The sequence below is a fragment of the Piliocolobus tephrosceles genome, chromosome 4 (genome assembly GCF_002776525.5).
Source record: "Piliocolobus tephrosceles isolate RC106 chromosome 4, ASM277652v3, whole genome shotgun sequence".
In the NCBI taxonomy this organism is placed as follows: Eukaryota; Metazoa; Chordata; class Mammalia; order Primates; family Cercopithecidae; genus Piliocolobus; species Piliocolobus tephrosceles.
The window spans coordinates 92,372,827-92,391,607 of NC_045437.1; the positions used below are offsets into that span (position 1 = coordinate 92,372,827).

The 18,781-nt window shown below is 37.4% G+C and overlaps 1 protein-coding gene across 1 annotated transcript in view; it reads right to left on the minus strand.

Annotated features, from left to right (window-relative positions):
* TTC37 (tetratricopeptide repeat domain 37) overlaps window positions 1–18,781 on the minus strand; it is a 98,510-nt gene that overhangs the window by 4,409 nt on the left and 75,320 nt on the right. The window contains exons 37-40 of the mRNA XM_026454252.1: window positions 16,421–16,542; window positions 14,178–14,336; window positions 9,672–9,824; window positions 1,482–1,612 (exon numbers count right to left, since the gene is read on the minus strand). Of these exons, the coding sequence (XP_026310037.1) occupies window positions 1,482–1,612; window positions 9,672–9,824; window positions 14,178–14,336; window positions 16,421–16,542 (565 nt within the window). The remainder of the gene's footprint in view (window positions 1–1,481; window positions 1,613–9,671; window positions 9,825–14,177; window positions 14,337–16,420; window positions 16,543–18,781) is intronic.

Genomic DNA, 18,781 nt, shown 5'->3' on the forward strand with positions numbered 1-18,781 from the left:
CCTATTTTATAATCTACTTTGAGTGCTCTACCTCTAATCTTTTTGAAAAGTAGGCAGAAACTACTTAAGTCACTACTTAAGTCACTAAATGATACAAGGGTGATAAAGAGTGGAACAAGAAATATTCAGTGTCTACATTACAGGCTATGTATATCATATCAGGCTTTTAGCATATGTTTTCAGGGATGTGTATGATAACGTAAACCCATGTAATAACAGGCTGATTTACAGCTATGTTCTAATTTTTCCTTTCCTAATTTACTAACATCTATGACTCCAAAACTTCTGTACTGCTAAAAACAACATAAACCATAGTATATTCAGAACTGCTAACCAGAAGGATCTTCTAAGTAGCAATTAGTTTGAAGCAGGAACTAAATAACTTGTCTTGAAGATGCTTTTGCAGAGGGATCACGTAGTAAGCACGTTGTTATTTTTCTTAGACTGCATCTTTATTTGGGCTAGGTTTTGAAGGTGATAAAAATTATGGGAGGTGTTAACAAAGATTATTGGGGTAGGGGGTAAAAGCGGGATAGTCCTCTCTAAGTTACCAACACTGAGCATGAGCACAAGTGGTTCATTAGGAAGTTTAAATTACAGCCTAAAACATTTCTTAGTGAAATTAGTCACACATAAAAATGGCCCAAAATAAATAAATGTTAATAAATAGTGCTGGAGTTGTTAATCAGCCATATGGTCTTAATCTTCTACCATCCCTATTTTGTGATGTGTCTTTTGCTACATATTTATATGTACTAACCTCCATTTCTACCATACCTATTCTGTTCCAGTCATGTTTGCTCCTCTATCACTGCCTTACTTACAGATGCTTTGTATTATATGTAATATACATTAGAACTAGATATTTTCAAAATCTTGAAGTATTCTTGCCTGTACTTTTTAGCCATGTGATCTTTAGGTAATATTCTTCAAATTTAAGTACACTTCTTCCAAAATATATATTGCTATACAATTTTTATATTTTAATCAGAGCAGCTTTTGGATTTTCTAGATAGGAAACCACATCATTTATAAACAACATGTCTCTGCCTTTTCAATATTTATTACTTTTTTCATAGCTTATTACATTAGCAAGAACTTCTGATAATGTAGCCTTGAACTGGGGTCTTTTGGTTTTGTTTGTTTCTGGAACCCACATCACACTGTTGGCGCCTCCTAACACAGTGAAGAACAAAAACTCCAAGACCTTCTTCAATGGAAATGCTATCATGCCAAATCCCTCATGTCCTATAAATATGTATCAAATTGCCTTTTTAAACAAATACAAGGCTTTATTTCTCCCTTACTGGATTCCTGGAACCAGTTCTTCCAAAGTAGATACAGATTTTTATAAACACCCCTCAAAGTTTGTTAAATTGATCTGTTATAAACTTTAAAGTTTATAATTTTGCCTTGATTGTTTCCTAGAAAGATTTAAAGTGAAGAAGCGTTTATAAGAAAAAGATGAAGATTCTTCATACCTTGCCCCCATTTTACGTTTGAATTGTAATAAAGCTTGTAAAAGAACAGCCAGTGGACAAAAGCAAAGTTTCAAGGCCTCAGTTGTAGCCTCTTGAACCAAAGATGGCCAGTGATCATTGGAAATGTTAGCCTATAAAAATATAAGACAAATATTAACTCAAAGATTTGGCATATTTATTTGAAAAGTATGCAATTCAATTCTCATTTATTGAGTACCTATTTGTGCAAGTCACCATAGAAATAATACAAGGAGTATAATTACTACAAAATGATTTAAGATCTGATCTCTGCTCTTAAGGAGCTACAAAATGGGGTAAACTGGGATAAAGGAGGTTTTCAAAGAGGAGATATTTAAAAAACACTAAAATATTTGTTTAAAGAAAATGCACTATTATACTACATAGGGGAATAAAATCTATCAGTCTTGTGTCTACCAAATATACAAAACTCAATTTAACATAATTGATTCTTTAACTGGTAGTGATAAAGTTCTATGTTTCAAAAATTATCTAAGGAGAGAGGAAAGGCTGACATAAAGTATTTTAATAAACTCCCGATATAAAAAAGTACAAAACAGATCAGAGATAAAGGTATTAAATCAAAGCAATCAATACTAAAAATCTTTTAAAAATTTCACTTTACGGCTAAGATATCAATATATATATTACTTGGGTTACATGCTTTATTTTCACATTAGGTACTGACTCAGAAATAACAAAGGTAAGTATTTCTGAAGAAACAGTAACAAACTAAAGTGATGAACACTTTACTGAATTATGTAAAGAGAAAAAAATGCATTAGAAAGTTTCATTTAAAAATCTCAAATTTTGACCAAGATTTCATAACCACAAGTATCTAAAATATATATTTTAATAAAGTCAATATAATGAGTCAATATACTCTATTTCAAACACCAAATTATATAACAAAAATTAGAGCAATTATCTGAGTGTAGTATAGGCAATAGCAATTTGTATAATCAAGTAAGAGGAAGCTATAATGAATGTGAAAATAGACAACAGCGGTTATGATGCATCGTCTATAAATAGCGGCAACCCTGGGATACATCTGACAAAGAAAGTAAGGCAAAGCACATTCTAATACAATTATTCTTAACATATTATTAAAAACCAGTAACATAAAACTCTCACTGGATGCTTTCAATAATGTACTCTCTAAATTCTATGAAATCATATAAAACACTCTGTAAAGTTAGCCCAAAGATGACTTTGTAAGGAAAAAATTGCTATATATACCTGGCATATTAAACAAAGTGATCGGAGTACTTCTATTTTGTTTTCCCACTACCTCTTTAACATTTATTTGAGAGATACTTTTTCTGTGTCCCTGGATGTAAATTACATTAGGCCCCATGAGTCTTATTCCATTTTTCTTACATTCATCCACAAATATAGTCTCAATTAGAATGTCCTCTTTTTTTTCTCAACACTCAGTCTTTGTTGAAAAGTATTTGCACATACTTCCCTGCCCCGCCTCAATTCCCCTCGGCTCCCAGGCTAGAGTATGGTTACAGGCAGTAGCAGGTGGCTGGTTCCTCTTCCCCAATACTCCCACCTCCTGTGGCTAATTGTAGCTTCAGGGCCCTACTGAAATACTAGAAGTTTGTATTTAACTGGTGCCACTGTAAGGTGGTGCCTAGCTCTCCAGGGTTGACAGATATTTAAAGCTCTTTTTCTCAACTTGGCTTTAGCAGAGACTCCCAACTTCATGGGTAGTCTCTCATCAGCAGGCCCAGCAACATAACCTGTGGGGCCCAGTGCAAAATAAAGTATAGGGCCCTTTGTTAAAAAATTACCAAGAATTCTAAGACAGCAACTACAGAACATTAAATCAAGTATGACGCCCTGTGTAACTGCAGAGGCTGCATGCCCATGAAGCCAGCCCTGCTCACCTGCAGTTCCACTAATCTACTAAATGTATTCTATTCTTCTCACTCTCTCCACATCCTTTAGCAATGTGGAAACTTCAGATTCCTTTCTGCTGACATCCCATCACCCCTCTAGGTAGCCTTACTGAACAGGATCTAGGATAACTCCTATACCAACCCACTCTTACCACTGGCATTGCTCATTTCTGGATCTAACAAACTCTGAGAGTGTTGCTGATTCCGTCTGCAGCAACTCTCCTTCATTCTTTCCTCCCTATAGCACAAACTGATACTCCTACCTACCTTTGGGATGACTACTGTTGATCACTCTCTCCCAGAAACATGTGATCACTTTCTAAAACGCTAGCAACTCTCCTCTTCTCTGTCCTAACACCTTAGACTGAGTGCCACAGTCTCTGAAACATGTTAGATACCTGTTCATATGCTTCTAGACACATGCTTCCAGGACCCCAGAGGACACAGACTGAAGCCTCCCTCTCTCTGGTAGCACTCCCTTCCTCAACTTTGTGTGTATCTGTCTATAGAAACATGCCAGGGGGAAATGGGCGAGGCAACAGCCCTCTCCAAAGAAATGTCTTCAAGCATCCTTTTCTAACTCCACTCTTCTGATGCTTTTTTTTTTTTTTTTTTTTTTTAATTTCAAGTTTAACTTTAGATACAGAAGGTACATGTGCAGGTTTGCTCCACGGGTATATTGCACCCAGTTAGGGGGCATAATACCTAATAGGCAGTTTATCAACCCCTGTCCCACTCCTTCACCCCCAATGGTCCACAGTGTCTGTTGTTCCCATGTTTATGTTCATGTGTGCTCAATCTTTAGCTCCCACTTGCAAGTGAGAACATGCAGTATTTGATTTTCTGTCCCTGTGTTAATTCACTTAGAATTATGGCCTTCAGTTCCATCCATGTTGCTGCAAGGGACATGATTTTGTTTTTTTTATGGCTGTACAGTATTTCCATGGCAGATATGTACCATATATTTTTTTTTTTATCTAATCCACTCTATGGGCACCGAGGTTGATTCCATGTCTCTGCATTGTGAATAGTGCAGTGATAAACACAAGAATGCATGTGTCTTTATGGTAGGATGACCTATTTTCCTTTGAGTATATACTCAGTAATGGGATTGCTGAGTCAAATGACAGCTTTAAGTTGAGAAATCTACAAACTGCTTTCCACAGTGGCTGAAGTAATTTACATCCCCACCAACAGGACATAAGCATTTAAGCATTCCCTTTTCTCTGCAGCTTCACCAGCACCTGTTATTTTTGTTGTTACTGTTTGTTTGTTCGTTTGAGACAGGGTCTCACTCTGTGGCCCAGGAGAGAGTGAGAGGGCAAGATCTCAGCTCATTGCAGTCTAAACTTCCCGAGCTCAAGCGATTCTCCCACTTCAGCCTCCCAAGTAGCTGGGACTACGGGTGCATGCCACTACGCCTGGCTAATTTTTTTTGTAGAGATGAGGTTTTGCCAAGTTGTTCAGGCTGGTCTTGAAGTCCTGGGCTCAAGTGACCCACCCGCTTTGGCCTCCCAAAATGCTGGGATTACAGGCATAAGCCACCACATCCAGCCTGTTATTTTTTGACTTTTTAATAATAGCCATTCTCCCTGATGTGAGATGGTGTTTCAGTGTGGTTTTTATTTGCATTTCTCTGATGGTTAATAGGGATGTGCATTTTTTCATATGTTTGTTGGCCACTTGTATGTCTTCTTTTGAGAAGTGTTTGTTAATGTCCTTCAACTATTCATTAATGGGGTTATGTTTCTTGCTTAATGATTTAAGTTCCTTATCGATTCTGGATATAAGACCTCTGTCAGATGCATAGTTTGTGAATATTTTCTCCCATACTGTAGGTTGTCTGTTTACTCTGTACATAGTTTCTTTTGCTGTGCAGAAGCTCTTTAATTGGGTCTCACTTGTCAATTTTTGTTTGTCTTGCAATTGCTTTTGGATGCTTAGCCAAAAAATTCATTGCCAAGGCCGATGTCAAAAAAGGGATTTCCTAGGTTTTCTTTTAGAATTTTAATAGCTTGAGGTCTTGCATTTAAATATTTAATCCATCTTGAGTTAGTTTGTATATATGCTGAAAGGTAAGGGTCTAATTTCATTCTTCTGCAAATGACTAGCCAGTTGACCCAATGCAATTTATTGAATAGGGGAGTCCTTTCTCCATTGCTTGTTTTTGTCAGCCTTGTCAAATATCAGATTGTTGTAGCTGTACAGCTTTCTGAGTTTTCTATTATATTCCATTGGTCAATGTGTCTGTTTTTGTACTAGTACCAATGAATTCCCTCCGTATTTGCTTGCCCTTCACTTATTTAGTTTAGTTTGGTGGGATACGAAATTCTTGGTCAGAATTTCTTTTCATTAAGGATGCTTCAGAACAAGAAAATAAAGAAAAGAAAAAAGAAAAAAAGGATGCTGAAAATAGGCACCAAACTCTTCTGCTTCTAGCTTGTAAAATTTCTGCGGAGAGGTCTGCTGCTAGCCTGATGGGATTCCTATGTATGTGATTTGACCCTTCTCTCTAGTTGCCTTTAAGATTTCTTCTTTTGCATTGACCTTGGTAAATCTCATGACTATGTGCCCTGGGGATGATCATCTTCTATAGTACATAGCTGGGGTTTTCTGTATTTCTTGGATTTCTATGTCAATCTCTTTAGCAAATTTAGGAAAATTTTTGTGGACTAATATACATTTTTCAAGTTGCTTATCCTCTCTCAGGAATGCCAATGAGTTGTAGATTTGGTCTCTTTACATAATCCCATATTTCTCAGAGGTTTTGTTCATTTTAAAATATTCGTTTTTCATTATTTTGGTGTCTGACTGAATTGATTAAAAGAACCAGTTTTTGAGCTCTGAGATTCTTTCCTCAGCTTGATGTACTCTTCTTTTAATACTTCCAATTGTATTATGAAATTCTTGTAGTGAATTTTTCAGCTCTAGAAGTTCGGTTTGGTTCTTTCTTAAAATGACTATTTCACATTTCAGCTCTTGGATTATTTTACTGGATTCCTTGGATTGGGTTTCAACTTTCCCCCAAATCTTGATAAGCTTCCTTGCCATCCAGACTCTGAATCCTATGTCTTTCACTTCAGTCACTTCAGATTAGTTACGAACCATTGCTGGGGAACCAGTAGGCTACATTTGGAGGTACAGAGACACTCTGGCTGCTTGAATTGCCAGAGTTCTTGTGCTGATTCTTTCTCATCTGGGAGGGTTGGTAATATGGCTTGGATCTGTGTCCCAGCCCAAATCTCACGTTGAACTGTAATCCCCAGTGTTGGAAGTGGGGCCTGGTGGGAGGTGATTGGATCATGGAGTCAGAGTTCTCATGAATGGTTTAGCACCATTCACCCTTGGTACTATACACTGAGTAAGTTCTCATGAGATCTGGTTTTCAAAAGTGTGTGGTACTTCCCCCCTCTCTCTCTTGCTCCTGCTCTGACCATGTAAGATGTGCCCGCTTCCCCTCTGCCTTCCACCATGATTGTAAGTTTCCTGAGGTCTCCCCAGAAGCAGAAGCCACTATGCTTACTGTATAGCCTGTGGAACCATAAGCCAATTAAAACCTTTTGTTTATAAATGACCCAATCTCAGGTATTTCTTTACAGCAATGCAACAGACTAATACAGTTGGTGTTCCTTTAACTGTGGTATAAATTGACTATAGTCAGTTGGTTTATTTCTGGATGCTTCCAAAGAGTCAGGACTCTGTACAGGATCTTTATGTGTAGGTAAATTCTTGCATTTGGTTTCACAGGTGTGTATTTTAGCAAGATAATTTTTGGTGGTGTAGTTTGGGCTACAATCTAGTAGATAGTGCATAAGAGTAACAGTGGGCACCTAGGCTAACACTTAGCCACATGGCTCTTTTGTACTTCTTCACATTCACAGGCATTCTCTTCAGTGGTGATGGCGGGGACAGGATAGAAATGACCCCCTCACCAGCTCTGCTCCAGGGCCTTAGGGGAAGCCCCCTCTGATCATTCCCTCCATGCCCACATTACTTTTGTTAGGTGATTTGGGTTGTGGGGTCTCCTTGTGCAGGGGCTATGGCAGGGAGATATGCCAAAACCTTTCTGGACTGGCCCTGCAAAGGGAGGCATGCCCCACTCTTGTCCTTGCCCAGGAACCCATGCATCTCACCCCTCTCAGCTCTTGAGGGTAGGGACTCCTCCCCAACTCAAGTGTCAGCCACAGATTTCAGCTCCATACTCCTGAGTTGTATGCCACAGCCCTGGGGGTACTGGAACGTCCCATGGCTCAGGGTTGAGTTCAGGTTATCCTGGAGGATCTTATATGCTACACAGCAATCTCTCTTGATCTGATACCTCACTTTGGAATCTGATATGTAGTATCTTAGCCAAACTGTCAGTTTTATATCCAGATCACATTTTATCACATATAATAAAACTTTCAAATAAAGACTTTTATAAATGTCTTATTTTAATATATCCATCTTCCCCATACTGTCAGCTGTTTACCATAGAAATATGGCATACCTTTATTCCTTTATAATTACTGGATGCCAAATGTTTTTTCAAGAACAAATTGGATTGACAGCACTTTGAGGTTTACAAAGGCATGTGTAAACATTACTTCATTATTCAAACAATGCCACAAGAATGTAAAATAGGTATTCTGATCTCCTCTACTACAGAAAAAGAAAAGAGCTTTAAACAGTTTAACTGGCTGAAGGTTTCACAGGTAGTCAATGGTAGAACCAGAACATGGGCTCTTAGAGAAAATAATTCTGTGGCATACTACTGGTAAAGGTGGGGCGGGGGAGTGGGCTGGGGGGAACAGGTATACATGGGTATTACTGAACTGCAAGCTAACTTCTTCATCTGTCAAATAGGGTAATTGTGATTAATAAATAGTTAATAAGAATAAAGCACTTATAACAGTACCTAGCACAGACTAAGTGCTATAGTTTGCTATTATTACAACTATTATTAATTTGTTCTATTCCAGGTCAGATTTAATTTCCCAGTATTAATAAAAATCAACAAATAATATTGAAAAGTAACCAATAATAAGTTAGGGGAAAAGAGTGTCTACTTCTCCAGTTCACGAACTGAAGGGCATGTTATAGGTACTATGTGTGGCTTCTATGGCTCACCAGTTACCAAGATCATAAAGACATTTGTTATATATAAAAATGGGGCAAACAAAACAAAATAGTGAACTACAATTAGTTGGCCACATTATTATTATTTGTCCATTCATTCAAAACCATTTATAGAGAACCCCAGGCAGACTGACAGAGCAAGGAAGCAAAAATGAACAGAAATAACCCCTGACATAAGAAGCTCTTAAATGTGCTCTACAGTAATGGCACCAAAGCCAAAAAAAAAAGTCCTAATTCCATATTTCATTGTCAAAATGCCTAGTTAAAGTGAACAACTAACATTCTCATGGGTTACTATGGTAAAAACAAGAGTTACTTCAGGGCTGTGTAGGATAATTTCTTCTAACCATGTAAAACTGAAATAATGACAGTTTAACAAAATAGTAAGGATACGATAAAAAAAATCCAAACACTATCACAAGATACAAAACGAAAAATTATCCTCTACCATCCCTTAAAACCCCCAGTCCCTTTCTCCAAATAACTGCCATTATATTTCTTCTATATCTTTCCATATAATTATATCTTTGTGCTTTTAAGCATATGCAGAAACACACATGGTGCATTTAGAGATATACATTCTTAAAAATTCATACCACATATATGAACATTCCATTAGAATTATATCATACATCCTGTTCTGCAGTTTGCCCTCACTCTTACTTAAACATGTATCTTGACAAATTTTCCCTACCAGCATGTAAAACTGTCAGATTGATATATGCAAATTGGTATCAGAAAATAGCTTGTTAGGTCATAAGTTACTAGAAATCCCTCTTAAAGAATGTTGAATTGAAATGAGAATGACCGAAACGTTCACTATTAACATTTTTGTCACAATTGAGTAGCTAAATTTAATTCTAATACAATTTGTTTCACCAAGAAACAAAAATGTATATCCTACTATAATTCAACTTTTAAAACTGTAATCTTTTTTCCCCAAACATCGACAAAGTTCTGCTGTAGTCTATAGATTTATGTTGCTCTATATCCACCACAAACCCAAAATACAAAGTGTATCAAGAAGCCACAGTAGAAGACAATGAAACAACAGGAATTCAATCGAATATTACTAAGTAAAAAGCCTCCATGTCAAAGAAAGATAAAATATCAATTTTTCATGATCATAATTATAACGTGATCTTACCATACAGACTTTTAATGCAAGCAGTGCTAGTCTCAACAGACTTGAGAGCTTCCCACTCCAACTGCCCTGTTGAGATGCCACTTGTAGACTCTTTCTGTAACACATCTCTGCAGCTCTCATCATTCCTTGGGACTGATACACATGTGCCAGCCACTAAGAAACAAAAAGGGAGAAGGAGGCAAAGGATTTTAGTTTACTATGCAGTCTGTTACCCCTGCGTCCAACAAATTCAATAAACTTTGATGTAGTAAAACTATGTTTTTAGTTGTTAGTAAGTTCTGTGGTCAAAAAACAATTACAGGTCAAAAAAGGGCTATCATATTGCCAGTTCTTTTTTTTTTTTTTTTTTTTTGAGACGGAGTCTCTCTCTGTCGTCCAGGCTGGAGTGCAGTGGCGCGATCTCAGCTCACTGCAAGCTCCGCCTCCCAGGTTCACGCCATTCTCCTCCCTCAGTCTCCAGAGTAGCTGGAACTACAGGCTCCCGCCACTGCGCCCGGCTAATTTTTTTGTATTTGTAGTAGAGACAGGGTTTCACTGTGTTAGCCAGGATGATCTCAATCTCCTGACCTCGTGATCTGCCCGCCTTGGCCTCCCCAAGTGCTGGGATTACAGGCCTGAGCCACCACACCTGGCCCATATTGCCAATTCTTTTAACAAGAGCTGACTATTAACAAATCAATTCCAGCAATATATAAAAACAGTAACATATAATGATCAACTAGGTCTTATTCTGAGAATGCAAAGTTGGCCTAATATTTGAAAATCAATGTAATCCACCACATTAACAGAATAAAGAAAAAGATTAATAGATGCCATAAAAAAGTTTTAATAAAATTCAAGACCCATTTATTTAAGAAAAAATTATCTTAGCGTATTCCAAGTAGAATCTTCTTAATCTGATAAGGATATTTATAAAAATCTCTACCAAACACCATACTTAGTAATGAAATAGTCAATGCTTTCTACCTGAGGTAAGAAGAAGGCAAGAATGTTTACTTAGCACCACTTTTAACATTGTATTAAAGGTTCCAGACAGTACAATAAAGCAGAACAAATAAACAAAAAACTTTAATATGTAAATATTGGGAAGAAAAAGGTAAAAGGGGCCTAACTCTCTATACACAAAATCCAAAACCTTTCAAAGAATAAGTGAATTTAGCAAGGTGCTGGTAAGTCAACATATAAAAATCAACTGATTTTTTAAATGTTTGGAGATAATTTAAACACACATACACAATGGAACAACAACAAAAAATACCAAATACCTAGAAATAAATTTAACACAAAAATATAAAAGACCTCTAAGTTGAAAATTGCAAAACAATGCTGTGAGAAATTTCAAACTTAATTAAATAGAGGAATATACCACATTTGTGGACAGAAAATATTCAGTAGAGTATTACTTTGTCAATTGTCCCCAAATTAAACTGTAGATTCTAAACAATCTCAATTAAGGTCCCAGCAGAACTTTTTTGGGTGAGAATTAACAATTTACCGTAGACCCTCCCCTTACCTGTGGTTTCAGTTACCTGTGGTACAATACAATAAAATACTCCGAGAGAAAGAGGGAGACCACATTCACATAACTTTTATTATAATATATTGTTATAACTGTTTTATTATTAGTTATTGTTGTTAATCTCTTATTGTGCCTGATTTATAAACTTTATCACAGGTATGTATGTATGTATGTATGTATAGGAAAAAATAATACATATTTATTTATACACACACACACACACACACACACACACATATATAGTTCATTACTATTTGCAGTTTCAGGCATCTACTAGGGGTGCTGGGACATCTCCCCTGCAGATAAGGTGGGACTACTGCATTTGGAAATGCAAAGGACCTAAGACAAACTTGAAGGAGAACAAAAAGTTGGAGGTTTTAATGTTACCACATATCAAGACTAATTATAAAGCTATACTCAAGAATAAAAAACAAAAGAATAAACAAATAGACCAATGGAAAATAATGAGGAGGCCTGGAAGACCCACACATTGATTTATGACAAAGGCATCATGGTAATTCAATGGAGACCGAATAGTCTTTCCAAAGATTGGTACTATGTTGCATATGGATAAAAATAAATCTTAACTCCTGCAATATTCACAAAGATTAATCCAGGATAAATTATAGACCTAAACATGAAAAGTAGAACAATAAAATTTCTAAAACAAAACATAAAAAAAAACTTCATGAACCTAGAGTAAACAAAAAGTTCTTGAATAGAATATCCCAATAAAGCATTAACCATAATCAGACTTCATTAGAATTAAGAACTATTCATCAAAAAATAACATTAATAAAGGCAGCCATAGGTGTAAGAAAATATTTTCAATATCAATATCCAAAAATGTGCTCGGATACAGGAAATATAACAAATTCCAATAATTCAGTAAGTAAAAAATGAATAGTCCATTAAAAATTATGCAAAGCACTTTACATAGAGGATATCCAAAGGCTCAATAAGCATATGAAAAGTTGTTTGATGTCATTAGATATCAGGTAAACACAAGTTAAAATCACCAAAAGATATTATTACCTACATATTCACCAAAATGGGGAAAAAACACAACAATCTGGCAATATCAGCACTTGGAATTCTCATGCACTGCTGGTGCAAGTGTAAACTGGTGTAACCATTTTAGATAACTCTTTGGCAGGATCTACTAAAGTAACCGTACATATGCTCTATGTCCCACCAAAAAACATGTCCAAGGATGGTCACAGCAGCATTATTCATACTAGACAAAACCTGGGAACACCCAAATGCCCATCAACAGTAAAATGAATAAATATTATAGTATGTTCATGAAATGAAATGAAATAAGTATGGCTACATGAAACCACCAAATGAATCTCACAGACATCCTGCTGAGTGAAAGTAACCAGATACAAAAGAGTACTACTCCACTGACACAAACTTCAAAAACAGGAAAAACTAGAAGTCAGAATAGAGGTTTTCCTTGTATTGGGGTAGGGGGAGTCAAGCAAGGAGATCAACTGACAGAGGCCTGGGGGAGGCAGTTGGGTTGTTAGAACTGTTCTGTATCTTGATATGGGAGGTGTTAAACAGACATGTCATATTTAATGAGTAGTACTTTAAAGATTTTTACACTTTATTCCTTGTGAATTATACCATAATATAAAAGAAAACACACACGTACACACACACATGCAATCTCTTAAGACTTTACTTACTGATATGGTTTGGCTGTGTCCCCACCCAAATCTCATCTTGAATTCCCATGTGTTATGGGAGGGACCCGGAAGAAGGTAACTGAATCATGAGGGGAGGTCTTTCCTGTGCTGTTCTCATGATAGCGAATAAGTCTCACGAGATCTGATAGTTTTAAAATGGGGAGTTTCCCCATACAAGCTCTCTCATGTTGGCCACCATGTGAGACATGCGTTCTGCCTTCCATCATGATTGCAAGGCCTCCCCAGCCATGGAGAACTATAAGTCCATTAAACCTCCTTTTCTGTAAATTGCCCAGTCTTGGGTATGTCTTTATCAGCAGTGTGAAAATGGACTAATACACTTATGATATAATTTATCCTTCAATTTTTCCCTTTTAGTTTGACAATGTAGTTCTCCCTTTGATAATTAATATGAAACCAACAACATCTAGCTGTTGATTAAGTATCTAACGTCAACTAGACGTTCTAAGGTCAACTAGATGTTGATCTTAAATCCTAAATCTCATATGGAAAACTTACTCTAAGAAAGTGGAAAAAAGAATCACAGTAAAATGGAGGCTTAGTTTTCATAATCCAATAATTTTATGCCAAATAATTTTTTCAAATTATCTAAAGCAGGGATATAAAAAAGCTGGCATACTGAAAGATCAGAATAAAAAACAAATTATAGTAAGATAATAAGCTTCTATAAATCTATAACAAAAAGCGCCTTTGATACTTTCTCTGGGGCACAGAGAAAATATAATTGTATAAAATAATTATGTGCTTCCTTGTATTTTAATATCAATAAGAACAAAGCACACAATGATCATTGTACATTTGTCACTGTGGCTAACCAGAGCCACCTGAAAGAGCAGATGATCTGTTGATTCAAGCATCAATCCTGAAAATAATTATTTCTAAAAGCACTAAATACAGGTTATCTGTAAAGTAGGTAGGGAGAAACTATACACATCCCCTCTAAAGGCAGAGTTAAACACCATTATGACACCCTTATAAAATGTCTATAACATATCAACCCATACAAAAGACAGTATTTTCATCATTGTTTTAAAGTGAGAAAATTTATAATCAATAACTTAAAAAGCTTTAAATCATCATTGTAGCAGATCCTACATTAGTATTAAACTTCCTTAGCTCCTCTAACCACAATACCTTTTTTAGACCTTGAAACTGAGAGATAACATGGTGAGAATGACAGCAAGTCAAATAAAGATGGAGCATAGCCCTGACATTAACTAATATTATGAAGTGTTTTAATTAAGGACTCAGGAAAGAAAGGAGAAAACTTACCTGCCAAGCTGGAACAGAGGTTGAGTTGGACATGACTGTTTTTTGTAATTCTTCAAGTACAGCATCTGGGAGTGGCTTTTGTGACTCCAGGAGTGGTTTACACTGAACTTGTCTCAAAAGTAAGATAACGGCTGGCTGATCAGGGTTACTTTTTAAATTCTAGAAAGCAAATCCCAAATAGGAATACATCAAATAGGTTCTTAAGTGTTAAAAGTAAAAGGCATATTCTCCAAGTTGGGAAAATAAAATTCTGAATGTTTATACCTTTTCTTATTAAAGAGTAAACAACTGCAAAAACTAAATAAACAAAACAATGAACAGCTTGCAAATATCAAACTTTACATTTAAATAACCTTTACAATCAGTAACACTATTATTGTAGTCTACATATATTTCCCTTTGACTTAGTTTACTCTTAAGTGATATCCTGAAAAATTTAGGTTCTGAATGTAAGTAAATAGTTGAACTAAGAAAATATAAATATAAAATTAAGTGGGAAGACTATCACTATTCCATACTGGAAAAAACTACACTATGTAAGAAGAAAAGAGGCATACATTTTTTTTCTTTCTTAACCTCTTAACAAAGATATTCACTCTACATGTCTTTCTTCTAGGCACAGCCTTTTCGAGTACTGCGAGTAAGAAAAATGACCTATTTTCCCCATTTCCTTAAGCTACTATTTGTATCTTAAAATACTTACCTACATATATACATAAATGTATTGTATATATTTATATCCTCTGTGTGTGTATATATTTATATATATGAAGAATTTCTGTAAACAAGTCATCCCACTATTGTTTCAAATGTTTCTTTATCGCTTGTCCCTCAACAGCTTACTTTTCTGTTTTTTACTCATTAGATCTTAAATGTATTTCTAAAATGTATTTGATTGCTTTCTTCTAAGTAAGAGATTGGAACAACAAACTGAGAAGGAAAGGTTCATAAGGCATCACTTATTCTATCAGAGAGCACATAGCAACTGTCAATTTATGCTTAGTAAGCACTTACTGAGTAATACTCTGTCCTGAACTTATCTCAGATGGAATTCCTTAAATAAAAGAAAAAATGTATTACTCTGCTTTTCACAGAATTCAAGAACCAAAGAAATCTTCAAAAGTCCATTCTTCTTTCTGTGTAAAATGTATCCTGATCTTTCAAAAAAACATAACACAACCTCCATGGTAAGCAATTATGAAATATGGTGTTTTCAGGAAAAGCCATGTTCAAAACTCTCTTTAACCATTACATTATTTCTAAGTGAGCTTTGGAAACTCATTCATTCATTCAGTAAATATTTGAGTCCCTACTATATTCTAGGCAAGGTACTACACATTTATTCACAGAGCCTGCAAGCATAGAGCCCTACAATTCTGGCATGTAAAAACAGACTACTGAGTAGGTTCCAGTCACCCACTCGACAATCTCCACAGTCATTCTATGTGATCCAGAACTTTGGAAAACTGAAGGTATATTGGAAAACATAACATTAAGAAGGAAGCAATCAGAAATTAAAGGAAAATACTGCCTCTCTAATGGCACCCAAATAAAAAAAATTTTTAAAGACCTTTAATGAGAGCTTGAGTCCTAGAGTCAGACGAAAGTGAGTTCAAATCACAACTCTATCCATTCCTAATTGTGAGCTCCTGTGCACATTACTTATCCTCTTTAAGCCTTAGTTTTTCTCAACTGTAAAAATGAGGATAATAATAAATACCTATATCATAAGATTGTTGTGAAGTTCAAATACAAAATGCTAAATGCGGTGACTGGTTTGTGGCAAGTAGAGTAATCAATAAATTTTAGTTGTTAACATCATAATTGTCATCACCACCACTACATGCTCTTTAAATAATATGCATTCCTCTTTTTTTTTTTTTTGAGACAGGGTCTTGTTCTGTTGCCCAGGCTAGAGTGTAGTGGTGTGATCATGGCTCACTGCAACCTCAAATTCCTGGGCTCAAGTAATTCTCCTGCCTCAACCTCTCGAGTAGCAGGAACTACAGGCATGCATCACCAGGCCTGGCTAACTTTTAATTTTTTGTAGAGATGGCCTCTTGCTATGTTGCCCAGGCTGGTCTCAAACTCCTGGCCTCAAGTGATCCTCCCATGTCAATCTCCCAAAGTGCCAGGAATACAGGAGTGAGCCACTGCGTCTGGACTCACATATTCTATTTTTGAAGTTATTTTCCAAGTAAGATAAGAATCCATGAGTTTCAGTGCACATTCCATAATAATACCTTTGTGCAGAGAGTTTCAGCTTCAGATATTCTTCCTGTGTCTATTAGACCAGTGACAGCTTGTGACAGAGACCACTTTTCAAGAGACTGGTTGTAATTTTCAAAGAATTTTTTGTCTTTAACTGTAAACAAAAAATGTCAATGTTACTTTATTCTGCAATTTATAATGTGTTCTCAGAGGAGTAACTGGTTCCTAAAAAGTTACCATTAGACTTATCATCCATATACAGTTTTCCAGTTACATGTGCCACATGTACCATAGACTATCCTGACAAGAGGCAGGTTTCTGAAAAGTTTCATGGCAAGAGTATTTGTGGTTAAATAACTCAAAGCCTCTTATAATTGTGACTTCTAAAGAAACAATAAGGGGCGGAGCAAGATGGCCGAATAGGAACAGCTTCAGTCTCCATCTCCCAGCGCGAGCGACACAGAAGACCGGCGATTTCTGCATTTTCAACTGAGGTACTGGGGTCATCTCACACGGGAGTGCCGGACAATCGGTGCTGGTCAGCTGCTGCAGCCCGACCAGCGAGAGCTGAAGCAGGGCGAGGCATCGCCTCACCTGGGAAGCGCGAGGGGGAAGGGAATCCCTTTTCCTAGCCAGGGGAACTGAGACATACAACACCTGGAAAATCGGGTAACTCCCACCCCAATACTGCGCTGTAACACCGGCACACCGGAGATTGTATCCCACACCTGGCCGGGAGGGTCCCACGCCCACGGAGCCTCTCTCCTTGCTAACACAGCAGTCTGCGGCAATCTAACCGCAAGGCAGCAGCGAGGCTGGGGGAGGGGCGCCCGCCATCGCTGAGGCTTAAATAGGTAAATAAAGCCGCTGGGAAGCTGGAACTGGGTGGAGCTCACAGCAGCTCAAGGAAACCTGCCTGTCTCTGTAGACTGCGCCTCTGGGGACAGGGCTCAGCTAAAGGAGTAGAAGCCTGTGAAACGCGACCGACTCTGTCTGACAGCTTTGAAGAGAGCAGTGGATCTCCCAACACGGAGGTTGAGATCTGAGAAGGGGCAGGCTGCCTGCTCAAGTGGGTCACTGACCCCTGAGTAGCCTAACTGGGAGACATCCCCCACTAGGGGCAGTCTGACACCCCACACCTCACAGGGTGGAGTACACCCCTGAGAGGAAGCTTCCAAAGCAAGAATCAGACAGGTGCACTCGCTGCTCAGCAATATTCTATCTTCTGCAACCTCTGCTGCTGATACCCAGGCAAACAGGGTCTGGAGTGGACCTCAAGCAATCTCCAACAGACCTATAGCTGAGGGTCCTGACAGTCAGAAGGAAACCTATCAAACAGGAAGGACACCTATATCAAAACCCCATCAGTACGTCACCATCATCAAAGACCAGTAACAGATAAAACCACAAAGATGGGGAAAAAGCAGGGCAGAAAAGCTGGAAATTCAAAAAATAAGAGCGCATCTCCTCCTGCAAAGGAGCACAGCCCATCGCCAGCAACGGATCAAAGCTGGTCAGAGAATGATTTTGATGAGATGAGAGAAGAAGGCTTCAGTCCATCAAACCTCTCAGAGCTAAAGGAGGAATTACATACCCAGCGCAAAGAAACTAAAAATCTTGAAAAAAAAGTGGAAGAATTGACAGCTAGACTAATTAATGCAGAGAAGGTCATAAACGAAATGACAGAGGTGAAAACCATGACACGAGAAATACGTGACAAATGCACAAGCTTCAGTAACCGACTCGATCTACTGGAAGAAAGAGTATCAGCGATTGAGGATCAAATGAATGAAATGAAGCGAGAAGAGAAACCAAAAGAAAAAAGAAGAAAAAGAAATGAACAAAGCCTGCAAGAAGTATGGGATTATGTAAAAAGACCAAATCTACGTCTGATTGGGGTGCCTGAAAGTGAGGGGGAAAATGGAACCAAATTGGAAAACACTCTACAGGATATCATCCAGGAGAACTTCCCCAACCTAGCAGGGCAGGCCAACATTCAAATTCAGGAAATACAGAGAACGCCACAAAGATACTCCTCAAGAAGAGCAACTCCAAGACACATAATTGCCAGATTCACCAAAGTTGAAATGAAGGAAAAAATCTTAAGGGCAGACAGAGAGAAAGGTCGGGTTACCCACAAAGGGAAGCCCATCAGACTGACAGCAGATCTCTCGGCAGAAACTCTACAAGCCAGAAGAGAGTGGGGGCCAATATTCAACGTTCTTAAAGAAAAGAATTTTAAACCCAGAATTTCATATCCAGCCAAACTAAGTTTCATAAGTGAAGGAGAAATAAAATTCTTTACAGATAAGCAAATGCTTAGAGATTTTGTCACCACCAGGCCTGCCTTACAAGAGACCCTGAAGGAAGCCCTAAACATGGAAAGGAACAAC